General features: G+C 51.7%; 1 protein-coding gene across 1 annotated transcript in view; it reads left to right on the top strand.

Annotated features, from left to right (window-relative positions):
- Positions 1-15,920, top strand: part of NCOR2 (nuclear receptor corepressor 2) — a 177,456-nt gene that overhangs the window by 65,950 nt on the left and 95,586 nt on the right. Inside the window, exon 7 of the mRNA XM_074159904.1 lies at positions 5,845-5,897. Coding sequence (XP_074016005.1) covers positions 5,845-5,897 — 53 coding nt within the window. The remainder of the gene's footprint in view (positions 1-5,844; positions 5,898-15,920) is intronic.

The raw sequence follows: 15,920 nt of genomic DNA, 5'->3' as shown, positions 1-15,920 counted from the left end.
GTGCGGCACCCTGTGTGTGTGTCTGAGCCGTCAGAAGGAGGCAAAGGAAGCGTGCTGCTGGCCCGGACCTCTCGCTGGCACAGGACCAAGGCAGGAAGCAAAGTGGCTGAGATGAGTACTGAAACACAGGCAGACACACACACAGCCCTCTTCTCAGAGCCTTAACCCTTGGGCTGCTTCCTCTCATGCTGCAGGAGAGCTGGGTGGGGAAAGGGTCTCTGGCAGAGTCTGCCTCTGCTCGGGATGCTGATGGCTTCATCTTCTGATGGTGGCCACAGCACCGGGGCTGCTGCCTGGCCAGCCAGCCCCATGGGAGGGATGGGTACTGGGACGGCTCTCCTCCGTCCCACCCTGCTGCAATGGAGGAGGGTGTAAGCACAGCCCAGTCACGGCTGCAACGAGCTGCAGGTATCGGGACTTGCACACGTCCTATTGCTGTCTCCCTTGTGCACAGGGAAGCTGAGAAAAACAACTGATAATAAATTGTCGATTTGGGGCTGCCGCCTCATCCAGCAAAATCCAGCTGTAAGTCAAGTGATGAATTGCTGGAGGGGTGGCTGAAAGCAACCCCAGAGGGGCTGGGAAAGGCTGTGTCTGCAGCCAAGAGGCAGGTGGACACGGTTTGGTGGAGCATCTCTTGCTCTGCACCAGCCGTGGGGTGCAATGGAAGGAGCCGTTCCTGCCAGGTGGGAGTGGGCAGCTCACAGGCCTCGGCAGCTGTAATTTGGACATGCCTTGTGGAGGTGGTACTAATCACTATCTTCCCCGGGTGCATAAGGGAGAGGTCACAAGGGAATTAGTGCTCACTGCGACGTGTCGAAGCCCGCTTCCTTGTTTGGGGAAGTAGCGCTCATTATTTTTCCTTTGAGTCACCCAGGTCAAACCCTTTGCTCTCTTTCTGCTCTGAAGATTGGCAGTGCCTGGGGCTGGTGCTTCCTCATCTGAAAGATGTTGTGTTTCCTTCCCCCCCCTTTTTTTTCCTTCTCCTTTTTTGTGTGCGTTGATGCTTTGCCCCTGGGTGCTGACGCTGCACAGGGGAGCTGCAGCAGAGCCCAGTGCAAACCTTTCTGCTGTCGCCCTGCCTTACTCCTCAGAGGGCAGGGGAAACCCCTGCTGAGAAAACCCTGCAAAACCCCAGCTGGGCTCTGCGTGCGTCTCGCAGACTCTCATCTGTCTGCCCAGAGAGAGATGCTTCCTATGGCCCAGCCCCCACGCTGTGTCGGGCAAAACAGCACCCAGGACCTGCCAACGGCCTCTGAGAGACGAGATGAATAGTCACATATTCTTCTGAGTCGGAAAGGAAGCAGCTCCAGGAAGGAGAGCAGCTTTGCAGGTTCTGCCCAGTGTGCACGACTGCTCCACCGTTTCACACACGATGTGCACCAGGGCCCTAGAGGTCCCACAACCCAGGAGTCTCTTGCAGGAAGGCTGGTGCTAACCCTGTACTAAACCTCTGTGAGGAGCGGTGGTGCCTCTCACCCCGGTGCAGGGTCTTGGATTGCTCTCGGCTCCACACAGGCTGCTGACATCTCACTTCTGGCTGTTCAGAGGGCTCTGGTTATTGCATTTGCAGCGGCGACGGTGACAGACACACATCGGCTCGGTAGCAGGGCATCTTGCCAGGGGCTGATGGTGCGAGGCGAGACATCACGGTGGAAGTCGGTTTGTCGTGGCAGAGAGAGGCCAGAGGTTACCACAGTGTTGGCCAACAGCAGCCCTGAGGTGGTATGAGGTCTTGGGTGCTGCTGGCAGGACGGAGCTGGAAGCTGTGTCCCTGGCTTGTGCTGGTGTTAACGGGGCAGAGGGGACATGGTGGGGCTCTGCCTTCTGTCCTGCTGGCGGCAGGTTGCTCCGAGGGGGTTGTGTTTGAGCAAAGAAAGAAACCCTGTCTCCTGATCACATCGGTGGCCTTGTTGAGGCTGCCTGTAGTGTTAGCTGGAAGGGAGGGGTTTTGAGTGCGATCCAGTGTAGCATAAATAGGGGTTTACCCAGAAGTTTTGGGTATGTGTCATGGGTTTCCCATCAAGTTGGAAGCTGCTGGGAGATGGCTCAGCTCTGGTAGGAAACTAATTCTTGACTTCTGTCTTTTAAACAGCTCCCTCTGAGCTTTTGGGCTTCCAAGCTCTTCAGTGAAACTGGTGTCCTTGAGTTGTACATCTCAAGGAAGCACGCTGGTTCCTGCTTTCTCGCTGCTTTGACCTTACAAGGTCTGGCCCTGCTCTTTCTATCTTAGGGGAGTTGTTCATGTCTGATCCTCTTTGGAGGATCCTCATTTTTGTGCTTCTGGGGTTTTAAGTGTGCAGAATGGTCCCTGAACCCTTTTGCCCATTACTTCTTGCTGGTGCCTCTTCATCCTGTCTGCTGGGGTTTTGGGTGCCCCTGGCCCCCATGTCAGCCCCAGCTGATGTAGAACACACGATGTCCTGTGCAGTTGTGGCCACTGCCCTCCCTGTGCTGGGGCTCGGCTCCCTGTCCCCACGGCAGAAATCATCCCTTCCTGGGGGAGCCCCAGGAAGCAGGGATCCAGTTGAGGTCCCGGGAAGCTGGCTCTCCCCTCTAGGTCAGGAGGAGGTTGTGGCTCAGTAAACCAGGACTCTCCTCACTTCATCCCTGCAACATAGTGGGACCGTTTTAAAAATGACCCCGCGTTTTCCCCAGGGAGAAATATCATTGAGAAGTGTAGCCTGAGCGCAGCAGTGGCCAGAAAGCAATCAAGACCTTTCATTCTATTTTATTTTTAAAGGGCTTTCAGTAAATCCAAGGTTTTTCCAGTAATAGCTTTGCATTGCAATTATGTTTTTCTTAAATGTCATCCCCCAGAGAAATGCATTACATGTCCCTTACCCTGAAGAAACGATGGGTGTTTTGAACATCTCACCTTCCCCATCGGACCTGTCAGCTTTACTTCTGCTTACTCATTGAGAAAGTTGTGATTCTGTGCAGGTTGGGGATGGCTCTGAGGGAAGATGCTGTTTCCCAGTCCCTGCTCTATTGAGAATAAAGTGTCTTTAACTATTTAAGCTATGAGGATATGTTCTCCATGGGGTGGGTAGAACTCGTCTGCAGGGCTTGCTCCACTGTGTGAGCTGAGGTACAGTGCCAAGGCTGTTGTGCAGACAGAAATCTCTTTGAGATGCTGGTGTCATGTGGATCTTGGTTTTGGGTCCCAGAGTTTCTTATTTCTGAATGTTTGGGCATTTCTTTTAAAATGATGCGTTTCAGTGCTTGTCTGTTAACACTTAGGTTTGCTAACTAAGAATTTAAGGGGCTGTTTATATCATAGATATAGAAACATAGATTTGGAAATAATATATTTGGAAATATATTTGGAAATAATATATAAACAAAGATATGGAAAAGAATCAGCAGCCTTTGGTGAGCTGAGTAGCATCAGGGCATCCATGATGTCTACGTGCACATGAGCACCTTCTAATCCAGGCGCAAACCAAAACGTTTCCTCCACTGCCTTCTCCCAGGCGGAAGGTCTCCGTGGCTCGCCACATGCCAGCTTATTTGCTTTGATTTTTATGAGCACAGAGGGGAGAGAGACACTTTTATTTATCAATATTTCCGTTCCTGCAGTCCTCTTCCAAGAGGCAGTCACTAGTTAAGGCAGCCCATTTGAACCTTCCCAGGGTGACTGTGGACGTGATGCTCCAGAGCCACAGCTTGATTTCTTCTCTCCGTGGTGCAGACCTACCTCTCTCGAGCTACGTGATGAGACAGATGTCTGTGTTCCTCTGAGCTTTCCAAGCGTGAAGTGCACAGCCAGCTCCGAGCCCGCAGTTGGACCAGCAAATCTGAGAGGATTTGTTGTAGAAATATCCCTGGGGAAGGGACCCCACCGAGAACGTGTCGCCTTCTGGGGGACCTGCTTGTCCCCTCTTGCCTGCCCTGTCCCTGCCAGCACGGGGTGGCTGGGTGTCTCCTTGCAGGCTTGCAGCCCACCATCCCCTCGCAGGGTAACAGATGCCCAAACGCTGCCGGCAGCCCTGCACCCTCCTGGGACCGCATCTCACTGCATCTGCCTGCCTGGGCTCCTCTGCGCTCCTCTGCCACGTGGGATTGCTTGTGCTTTCCGAAGGAAGAGTCATGCGTCCAAGGGCAGCCAGAAAAAGAAGCCGATGACCTGCTGGTGCCAAGATGCAGTGGTGATGGGCTGCAGAGGGTCGGGAGAGCTACACATGGTCTCCTTTCTGTGCAGATCAATGTGCTGTCCTGGTGTGTGGCAGGGAAGAGGTGAGGCAGTATCAGTTTTTTACGGGGCAGTAGAGACAGGCTGGCTGTGTGGAAAAACAAGCTCCTGTGCCAAGCACCTGTGATGGTGATGGGGAAATACCATAGAGGAGGTGAGAATAACACCTTCTCCAAACTGGAGGAGAAAGGGACCCACCTGTGTTTGCAGGTTCTGTCCTCTCCAGTACTGCTCACCTGGTTGAGCAGATGTTCGGCAGATGTTTTGCTCTTTTCCTGTGATTAATCTGAGATTAAATTGAGTGAGTGTAGTATCAGCTGTATGACCCCAGTAGGAAGGTGAGCCAGTTTGTATGTAGCCATGGCCAGGATGCCACCTTCAGCCCTCATGTCCTCTCACCTGTGTTTGGCCACAGATGTGAGTTTGTGGTGCTCACAGATGTGAGCTGGTTTGGTAGAAGTTTGTGGATGAAATGCTGGAAAACTTGGGTGATGTTTCGGTGGTTAGAAATGCAGGAGCTGCAGTCATTAGAAGGCCAGTTGCTGATGATAGTTGGGCCATGGCAGGCTTTTGATTAGTGGTCTTGGTCATGTTCACACCAGCTTTGCTAGTAACTAGAAGAGCGTTGAAGAGCTTGATCCTGAGCACCCTGTCAGCCTGCTGACATGGACACAACTGGTGGCAGCTCCTGGAGCACAGCCTGAACTGTTAACCACAACAGGTGGGATTGAACATGGTCTCTTTGTGGCATCTCTTCCTTCCAGAGGTGGGACCCTGTATCATGACAGGTTCCCTGAGGGTACATCACCCTGCAGATGGAAAGGGGGAAGTAGTGGGGGCAGTGACTGACTGAAGGTGACCAGGGATGGATCCCGCTCTTCTGACTTCTCATGGAGGGGCCAGGCATGTCCCCGCTGAGGGTGTGGGGGGCAGAGCAGCCCCATGGTGGGTGCTCACATCTGGTCTTGGAGACAGCCACGGTCACTGGTCTCTCTAAAGGGCAACCCTGGGCAAAATACTTGTTCTGCCAGAGTCCAGTGCCCCTCCTAAGGGGTGGACAAGAGCATCACCCTATGCCTGGGTGCTTGGGGACTGCGGTGACATGCCCAGGGGCCAGCCTGCCCATGGCATTGCTGGAAACCACAGAGATGAAGACTTGTCCTGCCTGCAGTTCCTGCGCTTGGCTCCCTGGGAGAGCTCAGGCAGGCTTTTGCCGCGTAGACATAACAATTTGCAGCACACAGACCGTCTCTTCCCGCTCCCCAGGCCCCCCTTTCCCCTCGCCTCCCCCGTGTCATATGTTCCAAAGCGCACTGCGTTTTTCAATCAGTGAATAACAACCACGTATTCGGCTCTGCTGTGTTTATGGGGATTACGTCGCAAAGTGCTCGTTCTGAGCCAGCGAGCGGTGCCTGCCCTCCCACAGGCTGAGCCGGGATGCACCGGGACTCCAGTGGCGCCGCCGGGAGCCAGCACCCTCCAGTACGGCTGGGGAGTGGGGCTGGGGGCGACAGGGGACACGGGGTGCCTGGGCTGGCACAGCTCGGGGAGACAGGCGCCTGCACTGAGGCAGCAGCGCTGCTGATGGGTTTAAGTTTCTAAATGTCAGACTGTACCATTTATGCCTTCATTTTTCTTATTTATTTCAGCCATTATACAACCAGCCTTCAGACACCAGGCAATACCATGAAAACATTAAAATGTAAGTATATGGCAATAAAAGGCTATTTTAAATGTCAGGTTGGGCATTAGGCTGGAGCGGGAGGGATGCGAGCGAGCTCCCAGACCCCGGTGAAGGCTGCCGAGGAGTAGCGAGCACCCTTTTAGAGCCGGTGTTCCGCTGCTCCGGGTGCCTGAAGCACAAACCAGCCCAGCAGTTGGGAGCAGTAGCTTCAGACAGATGCTGAAGGTGCCGCTTGATTTTTCTCAGGAGGGGGTGGATGCCGGTCCTGGCCGGTCTCTGGGCATTTTCCCAGAAGGCGCTCACCTTGGGTGCTTTCTTCTGTGTTTCACACGTACTGAAGTACGAAATCAGCTGCCAGCGCGCGCGCGTGTGTGTGTGTTTGCATGCGGGAAAAATGAGGTAAAATGAAAAGTTGCAATTACAATTAGATTTTCATGAAGCAGCTCTTGAATGTCTAATAACAACTGGTTATTTCAAAGAGACTTACCGAGACTTAGCAATCATCTAATTTGACTTATCACCTCAATACACGATTTAATCATCAACCTGCATTTAATAACCACAGTGACTTCCTGAACATATAAGGAATATAACAGATAATGAGAATAGCAATAATTGTGATTATTGTTGGAAATTTAAATAGTCAAACCAGATCTGAAACTTTTATCTGCCTTGAATGAACCGATGATTGCTCTGAGCTGCCTGCAGCGTGTCTATTTTGGTATGGGCTCGGTCAGCTGGTGATAATCATCTTTAATAATCTATTAACAAAAGTTAATAATCTTTTGCTTTTCAGCAGTATGTTAATTGATGCCAGGGGGATTATAGGGAAAGAGTTAATGTACCTCTGCTGTTCTGCTTTGCTGCGGGGGGGTGTATGGTAGGTGCTGGCAGTGTTTAGGTGCTGTCTGTCCCCAAGGGCTGCAGAGAGGAGGAGGGTTTGGGGACATGACCCTGCTGCTCGCTGCCCGGCCCTGCTCGGTTCCTGCTCCACCCAAGGCTTCCTGTGTCATCCAGGCGATGCACTCAACTGTAAAACCTTCAAACCCCGGAGCCACCCCGAGCCCTTCACCCCACAGGGCTCTGGGGTCCCCGAGCGGCCTCACTGGAGCGCTGGGCACTGGTACCCTGAATGTGAGGGTTATGTTCGGATACTTGGCTGGGGATAAACCCCAGGTGCTGCTGTGCCATGCACCTCTGGGGCAGGGGAGCATCATCTCCTGGGGGTGGGTGGGGAGGGCGAGCAGTTGGAGCAGTCAGTGGGAAATGATGGCTTTTCCTGCAGCTGAGAAATCCCAATAGCTTTTTGCTTCCAGGCATTTCCTTTGTGCCTCGTGTTGGCGATGCGTTTACCCCTGGTGGTTCGAGCTTGGCAGATGTTGCTGCAAGTCTTGGGCAAGGACCCCCCAGGATTTTGACACACGTGTGCTTTGGCCTGGGTCTCCTGTCACTCGGTGGATATGCTGCCTGTGAAGGCGGCTCTGAGGAGCAGGCAGACGTGTGCCCCCCATGCTGGCCGCCTCCCCCAGCCCATGCCACTCAGGTGTGCTTTTCTAGCTGCAAAGATGTAAAAAAAAGCAAACAAAACTAGGGCCGCCCCCTCCAGTTCACTGATTCAAGGCAGGACTAATGAAATAGGTGACGATTTTACTCTCGGGAGAGGCGATGGTGCCTGGCAAAGGGTCTGTGCTCCCTGCGGGCTTGCAGCCCCCTGCTTTTGGAAGTCTATTTAGCTGTCAGTTCAAGGGGTTGACAGCTGATAAACCACTTTGTACAGCATGAAGTGCTGACCCAAGGATGCTCTCTGTGTTGCTGGTTGTGACTCACCTCTGGTGTGTGACCGTCACTGTCTCTCGTGGTCCCCCGACCACCCTCTTCACTTGGAGGGCTCCATGGCCATCACAAGCCGGCCGCTGAAGGTGGCAATTTCAAGCTGATGGCTAATTTTGTCCTTGAAAGAACAGGTTAAAAGTAGATCCAGATACTTCACCCACTCCCCATTCCCTTGCCAATATTTGTGGGTTTGTGATCACATTTTCCTGTGATTTAAACGATTTCCTGTCCTTGGTTGCTGCCTGAAAGACGGGTGCAAACAAGAGAGAACTGACTGCGCAGGTCAGGAGTGAAACCGGTGATGAGATGTGAAGCCCCGTCAAAGCAGCTTCTCCTGCCGTCAGAGTGGGTGCTCCTCTCCATCCCTCCCTGTGCCGGCATCCGTAGGGTTATCCCAACTCTCCCATGCGGCTGTAGCGGTGGCGGTGATAGACCAGAGAGGTTGGAGCAGGCAGGCTTGGGGTTAATGTTCACTGTGATTAATGCTGCAAAAATATGGGAAGGAAACCACACGTTTTAATGAAAAGCCTCCGTCTCCTCCTTCCAGAAACCTCGCAATTAGCTGCCTTCAGCTGGTTATTGATGCCAGCCGAGCGCATTCACAGATCTAGGTCAGCAAAAGGCCCTGGAGCGATCTGGGCTCCAGATGTTTGCTGCTTTTGACCGCGGGCCTGTCTCGGAGGTCCTGGGGTCTGAATTGCACTTTGCTACTTGTTGGTGGACATGCAGAGAAATCACTGTGTCCTGTTCTCCCATCTCTTGTGTCCCTGGCCCACATTAAAGGGCATCTAAAAGATGCTTGGGAGGCAGATACAAAATCGAGATTTCAGTGATTCTTCTAAGCAAATGATTCAGGGTCCTTTGACCAAGAGGAAAAGGTATTAAAGAAAGGAAAAGGTATTAAACTTCTTTGTTTTGACCAAATCATGTTTGGATGTTCAAACTCTACCAACAACTTCTCTACGAGCTGCATTTGGAGGTATTTTTTGTTCTTTCCTCATTCGTAATATGTTTGTGCCCCTCTGCTTTAGAGGAGCAGCTTCTGCTCCGTAGCCTGGAGGTGGCTGTTTCGGCAGGAGATGCAGTAAATCCTCAGGGTGCTGGGAGACGTCAGCCAGATGCATTAGAGCACCAGAAGGACAACTACCAGCACACCACGGGTTATATTTTGCCGAGGTGTAATTGGATGCAGATTCTTCTGAACAACTTCACCCTATGCAGATTTAGCCAGGATGAAAAAGTCCTTTGGCACGTTGCTGGAAAATTATCTAGGTTGTGATTCTGTCCCCAAAACCCCCAGCAGAGCATGCTGGCTCTGTTGAGCTAAATAGAAACTGCTCCCACATGAAACTGGTTTGAAGTCTCCTACCTGGGCACAGGAGGATGGCCAGGCTGTTACTATTCACAAATGCCTTTTTTCTTTTTTCTTTTTTTTTTTTTTAAACATTTCCTAGGGTGGATTTTTTTTTTCTCAGTTGAATGTTTGCAAGTGTCAGTGGGAAGGCATTTGAATATCACAGAGCCAGGATTCCTCGATCTCTCTACAGTGATACTCTCTGCCTTGCAACACTAGTTTAATTCTTCCTGCTTGTTTGCTTTGCTTTTCAGCTGGGATGAGTCACTTATGCTAATAGAGCTGGCTGGGGAGTTAAGGGGAGAATTTCTACTCTTACTAAAATGTTACCGGTCTCTTATTTTCATGGAGTTTTATGGCCTGTCTCCTATTCAGTACAGTTAAAATTAATTTCATGCCCCAGTTCATTCCAGTGTTTGCAGCTTCAAAAGCTTTTAAGTCCTATTTAGCTGCCTGGCTGTGCTCTGTTACCCGTCTGCTGGGGTCCCTTTGGTTCACCTGCGAGTGTGGGCTTTGAGCAAACCTGGTTAATTTTGTATGCTACATCTGCCGCCTGATCTAAGGCACCGTTGAGTGGTTTGTGCCGAAGACTTGACCTACCTCTGATGGGACCGTGTCCTTTCTGTCTGAAATACCGGCTTTGTTGGAGGGAAGGGCTCTACCACTCTCTCATCGAGAAAGAAGAGAGCAAGACAGCGTTTAGCGTGCCCTCGTTTCGATAGGGATGGGGTGAGCTTTGCCCCCGTAGCTGGCTTGGCCCTTGCTGTCTTTCAAGGTGTGAATTTTTTGGCTTCGCAGTGCACTGACAGGTTCCTCCAAGATGCCTCACAGCAACACGACAGGGGGGCCACTTGAATGATTCTGCATCAGATGAGGGGGTTGCAAAGACTCATTGCTTTGGGGTTTTTTAGATCTTGCTGAAATACAGCAACAAATGCAGAGGACGCTTACTTGTGCACCAGTTAAGCATCAGTGCATCAGGTCTGGGTCTCTTATTTCAATGTTTCGGCAGCTGGATGTACAAGGATGAGAGCTGCTTTTCCTACCTTGCCACGGTAGTGCTTTTGCGTATTCTCCAGACTCCTGGCACCAAGGATATTAACCTTCTTTCCTCGAAGTGTTTGAAAAATGACAAGATGTTGTTCACATGAGCAGGATCAATTACCTGCTGTCTACCTGGAGAGGTGTTCTCCGAGGGGGCCTTCGTCTCTACGGCAGGAGATTCCTGCTCGGTCAGCCATGAAAAGCAGCCCGGTAGGACTCTCCTCCCCGCTTCCCGAAGCAGTCATCTTGAAATCATAGTCTGTGGGATTTGTGTTTGAAAGCAAAATGTGAGCTTCTGAGCCTTGAAAAAGCACACAAAAGGAAAACTGAAAAGCCCAGGGTAAGTACATGCAAGGTGCTGTTCACAGTTTGCTGTAAACCTTCCCTTCAAGAGCTTCTCCTTGCTTTTATGCTGAAATGTAGAAATGTTGGGGTGGAATCAGGCTGCATCCCCCTGAAATGCGTGCAGAGGTGTCAGAGAACCAGGGTCTGAGCGTACAGCTAAAAGAGATTAAGAGCTTGGTGTGATTCTGGTTTTCTTTTGTGTTTCTGCAGATCCAGCAGCAGCAGGGCTGTGTCTACTGTTAGTATTTGCACATCTGGGTTGCTGTCTGCAGCTGATAGCTTTCTGGGGGGGAGAACTTTGCAGAACCAAAATCTGAAATCTGGATTTTCAGAGAGGTTTAGGGGCTTCTGAATATCTTTTTCTTTTCAAAATGCCTCTCCCCTTTCTCCCAAAAGAGCAGAATAGCTTTCTTCTGAAAATCTACTAACTACAGCTTTCCAAATCACTTGTCACTTTGGAAAATTTAAGTCATCTTTTCATTATTGGCTGTTTAGGGGTTTTAGTAGCAGTGGATTGCCTCTAAATTCACAGTCGAAGCCTGACATGTAACATAAATGCTCTTCCAAACCCTGTCATTACTAATGCATTCTCTTTCAGGTCTTTTTATTAGCGCTTGTAGACATTTTCCTCATTAGAAATTCACCTAGCAGCTCCCCGCTCATCCCATTCAAGGTTTCTCATCTCTTTTATTCTCTGTTGGCACGCGCTAGGGCAGAAGTATTACCTTGTGATGAATTACTAAATGATGGAGACACACACTGCAACCTTCTGCTTCTTTCTCTTGCCAGTGTAAAGCCAGGTACTACTGGTTTTGGGTGGACTATCTTGCCACACTTGGGCTTGCAATGTCAGCTTGGGCTTGAAGGGAAGGCAAAGGCGTAGGACGTGTGCCTGACCAATGGCCAGAAGTGCTTCTGTACTTGTGCTTGTCTCATTTTGGTCCTTAGCTCGTAGGTACTTAAGAGGATGGGCATAAATTTGCCATCTGATATTAAGAGCTGTGGTTGTGGGTGTAACCGCTGCCCAAGGGAGTCACTTGAGCATCTCCTGGGGAACATTTTTGCAAGGAGATGGCACCGCAGGGACCTCGAAAGGCTGTGGTGGGGGTCTGGCCAGGGCAGGCTCTGATAACAAGGTGCCTGTCTTTGCCAAGGCATCTCCTCTTTGGAGCACAACCATCTCACTGGTCTCAGCATGTAAACACCAGGTGAATTAACAGCACAAACTTTTTCATGAATTACAGTGATGACTTTGGACCTCCAAACCATTTCGGACCTGCAGAGGATATGATTTGGGAAGCTGGGAGACCTCCATCCAAATAGGTTCTTTCTCTTGAGTGGTGTTTCTGGGCACAAATGCAGCCTGCCCGAGTATACATCCAGCGTTATGAATCTCTGCCACTCCATTCTCAGAGGCATGAAGGGTGCTTGAGGGTTAGTCCATCCCAATGCTCAAGGGCTCTGGGGTAAAATAACTAAAAATCTGCTTTGCTTTCCCCAGAAAGCATTTCTGAATATTGCAAGGAAACTGCTCCGAGCAGCTGGCTTTCCAGGAACGTGCCCTGCCTTGGGGTTAATAGGTTATGGTGTATTACCAGCTGGAGCCGTGTGCTGCGGCAGCTTCAGAGCAAGGAAATGAATGAGTGCAGTGACCCGTGAAGAGGATGACCTGCTCCCTGCCCTCTCCGCAGGGAGTCTTGCAGCCAGAGGGGTTGGGAATCAGTGACTGCCCTGAGCTGCGGCTCGGGGTCCTGACACCAGCGATGCATAGGAGCAGACATACCCAGGGAGGGGCGCCACCGTTTCTATTCGCTCTCCATTGCCTCTTGGCTGGTTTCACCTTGGAGCGTTCTTGCCGTGCTCCTCAGGTCCCGTGGTTTGTAGATCTCCAGTCTGGCCGGCAGCGCTTTCTTTGGCCGGAGCTGCCGGGAGGCTCCTCCGTTTCCGACCCTCGCCTGCATGATCAATCTCGCAGTACAATGGCTTTGCCAGCTGCTCGCTGCCTCCTTCCCACCGCTCTTTGCAGGCTTGATCCCTACTTTGTTTGCTCTGGCTGTTTGATGAAAGACGTTCCTGTGTAATTAAATACCCCTGATTAGTTTTGATCAAATAGCAAACTTCCTTTCATCTCGTCTTGCACCGGCTGAAGGTCTCTGCGGGCAGGCTCGGCCAGGTGTGCTGCATCAGCTCTTTGTATCCTCGGGAGCCTTATCCCCGGGCTTTGGCAGTGTCCACACGTGTGTACACGCCAGCACTGACACGCATGCGTGCGCGCACATCCTTTTAAGATCGCAGCCTCCGGAAGGATCGTAGCCAAGTCGTTCATGTGGACCTGAGCCAAGTAACTCAAAAGTCAGAGTTACTGGTTCTCTCCTTGACTGGCTCCATTGTGAAAGCCAGAAGACAAAAACAACCTTGCGCCAAGCCAGTTAAGGTGGAAGCGGCTGCTCCCGCAGGGCTCCCTTTGCTTTGCTGGGAGTGGGAGATGTATTTCACTCAGTGGTTTGAAGGTTGGCTCCGAGAACCATGTGCAGGTGTGGGGCACACCAGTTAGGTCAGTGGGGGTGCGGGATGAGGGTGAGTTATGCAAGGATGAAAAGCCCTTGCAAGCACCCAAAATTACAGATAATATTTGAATCCTGCTTCCTGTGCTGGTGGCAGGTGACAATCAAACATCAAGTCTTTAGTTTGGTTTACCTTGTGTGATCACAATTCCTCCTGCTGCCTGTCAGTGCTTGTGGGGAAGTGCTGGGCAGTGGTGGGGCTGCCCCAGGTTCCCCACCCAGGTTGTGCCCTATTTCAGGCTGGTTCCTGGTGCCAGAACTCTTGCTGGGCAGTGGTGGGGCTGCCCCAGGTTCCCCACCCGGGTTGTGCCCTATTTCAGGCTGGTTCCTGGTGCCAGAACTCTTGCTGGGCAGTGGTGGGGCTGCCCCAGGTTCCTCACCCGGGTTGTGCCCTATTTCAGGATGGTTCCTGGTGCCAGGACTCTTGCTGCACTCATCCGGTTGATACCTGGCCCCAAAAGCACTGGACTCACTGCTCCTGAGAGCCTCAGTGGCGGAGGCTCAGGCTACAAACAAATGTTGTTTGAAGATACAGAAAAAGCTCCTCTGGTTACCTAAGGGCTGGGATACCTTCTCGGTGCCAAAAGCTAATGGGACATGGTGTCCTCGCTTCAGAGAAGAGCTGCCTTCAGAGGGAAGCGTTAGAAATGTGTAAAACTGGGGCTGCTCTGGAGTAGGTGAGTGGGAAACGTGTAGTGATTACAGCCAGTTCTGGGGGACACTACCTGAAGCTGAGAGCCTACCAGAAAGAAGGGCTTTCCCTGTAGGCACACCAGGGAGCTATGGAGCCCACAGCCTGCAGGGAAGGCAGAAACACGCATGGGCTCCAGTGGTGATTAGGTGAATTGTTGACCAAAGGGATGGGGACGTGCCATCTGGCAGCCCACAAACACCAGCTCGTCAGAAGCTGGGCGGGCTCCGTGTCTCTCTGGTCCATCCCTGGCAGGGCAGCTGTGGGGGCACCACTGAGGACAGGGCAGGGAACTCTCCCGACTCGCTGTGGTGTGATGTGCCAGCACAGCAATACTTAAAGCTGTCCACAAGAGTCACTGTTGCTTTGTCTAAGGAGCATCCGCTCCTCCTGCCTGCGAACTGCCTGATTTCTTCACCCCATGGAGACTGGGCGCTTCGGGTCTCCATCCCTGATGCTTTTCTTGTGGCCCGGCAAACCGCAGCAGGGAGTTGGGAGGATTCCGGCTGCCGGGGAGGATGATGAGGGACGGCTGGCGCGTTGCAGGAGCGACCTTTCCTGTGTGCTGCTCCACGCTGGCTATTTCTGTGCGAGACTCCCAGCAGACAGCCCGTACCTTCCCCGCCTGCGCCGCAGCCGTCGTGCCCGGCTCTCTGATTTGCCCGGGGAGCACAGCGTGTGCTTCAGAGACGGGTGGCCCGAATTAACCTCCCTGCAAATGGTTTCTAAGTAACAGCGGTACGTGTGGCAAGATAAACTGTGAAACCTATTTATATTTACAGGGATTGTACTAACCTTTGAAAGGTTGACCTTACGCAAAAAAAAAAAAAAAAAAAAAAAAGAAAAGATAAAGTGGCAAAAACATTTAGGGCATGAGGGGGTTTTGTTGTTGTTTTTAATCCTTTCACTCTTTGATTACTTCAGCCTTGGTGGTGGTAAACATACACCGGCTTTCAAGGCATTCCTGATCTCTGCAGCTGCGGAGCCATTTAGTCTTTGTCTGTATTAGCACTTTCAAGGTCAGCCATGATGCAAAACTCAAGGCAACCCGTCAGCTGCGTAAGAGCTGCTGATTTTCTTCGTGTACTCTCCTGTCTCCTGATAACCTGTGCAGCAGATCCAGCAGCAGCGTGTCAAAGCCCGGCACTGATCCTGGATGTCGCCCAGGCTGGCGTGGGGAGGGCAGGGGTTGATTTCTGAAACAGAGTCAAAGGATGTGGCTTGATATTCAAGCCCTCACCCAGAAAACCTTTGTGGATCTGACTGTCTGCTTTGCAGGAGCCTTCAGCCCTGTGGCCTGCCTCTGCTTTCTGCTGATGTTGGTGGCACCTGGAACTGGGAGTGCGTGGGGACTGGGGGCTGTGTGGCTGGAGCTGGGGACACTGGAGTCTGTTCCCAGCCGGGAGCTGGTGTTTTCCCTTGGTAGGAGGAATTACGAGTGCTGCTTGCTAGCGCTGCCTTGGAAATCAAGGTCTATTTTTGCACCAAAGCATTCAAGGCAAAGTCAAAGGGCATGAAGATGCAGCGCATCTCAGGCAGTGCTCAGGGACTCTGCGTGTATCCCATACCTCTGGTAACTAATTAAGAGGGGAAAATGGCACTTAGAAGATCTGAATGGTACTATTGGGACTGAGAATCAAGCCCGATGTGTTTCCTCCTTGGTAAACTTAAAAAGAGGCCACAAAACTGAGTGTGGTGGTGAGGTGCTGGAAAAGAAATCATCCCTGTCCCAAATCCTGCTGCCTTTCCTCTAGTAGCTGTACTTGACCTTGGAGGTGATGGTGGTTGAAGACCTTACACCCAATGAATTGCTGTCCTGAATAAACCGGCTAATTATTGGGTGCCATTATGATGGTGGTGCTCCCAGGCCCTTCTCTGGGTCCCCTGGGATGCTGCCGGAGCAGCCTTGGTGACGGGCTGGAGGGACCTGGGGTCCCAGGGCAGCGCTTGCTGCAGGATCACTGTCATTCCCTGTGTCTGCCCGTGCATGGTTTCAGTGATGTAGTGAGAAGGGAGTTTGAGAGTTAAAAAATTTGGATACTTTCTGGGATGCTTTCCATCCCCAAATGAAGCCAGGACTGCCCCCAGTCTTCCCTTGAAGTGAGCTGAACCTTCTGCCCCTTCCCAAACAGGGTCTTTGGCGGCTGATTAGGATTAGGGATTTATGGGGGGCGGAGGGCGTTTTCTCCCTTCCCCACTAGCCAGGCAGG

The sequence above is a fragment of the Numenius arquata genome, chromosome 16, assembly GCF_964106895.1.
Source record: "Numenius arquata chromosome 16, bNumArq3.hap1.1, whole genome shotgun sequence".
Classification (NCBI taxonomy): Eukaryota; Metazoa; Chordata; class Aves; order Charadriiformes; family Scolopacidae; genus Numenius; species Numenius arquata.
The sequence above is the reverse complement of the archived record's forward strand: the minus strand, read 5'-3'. Positions and strand labels throughout refer to the sequence as shown.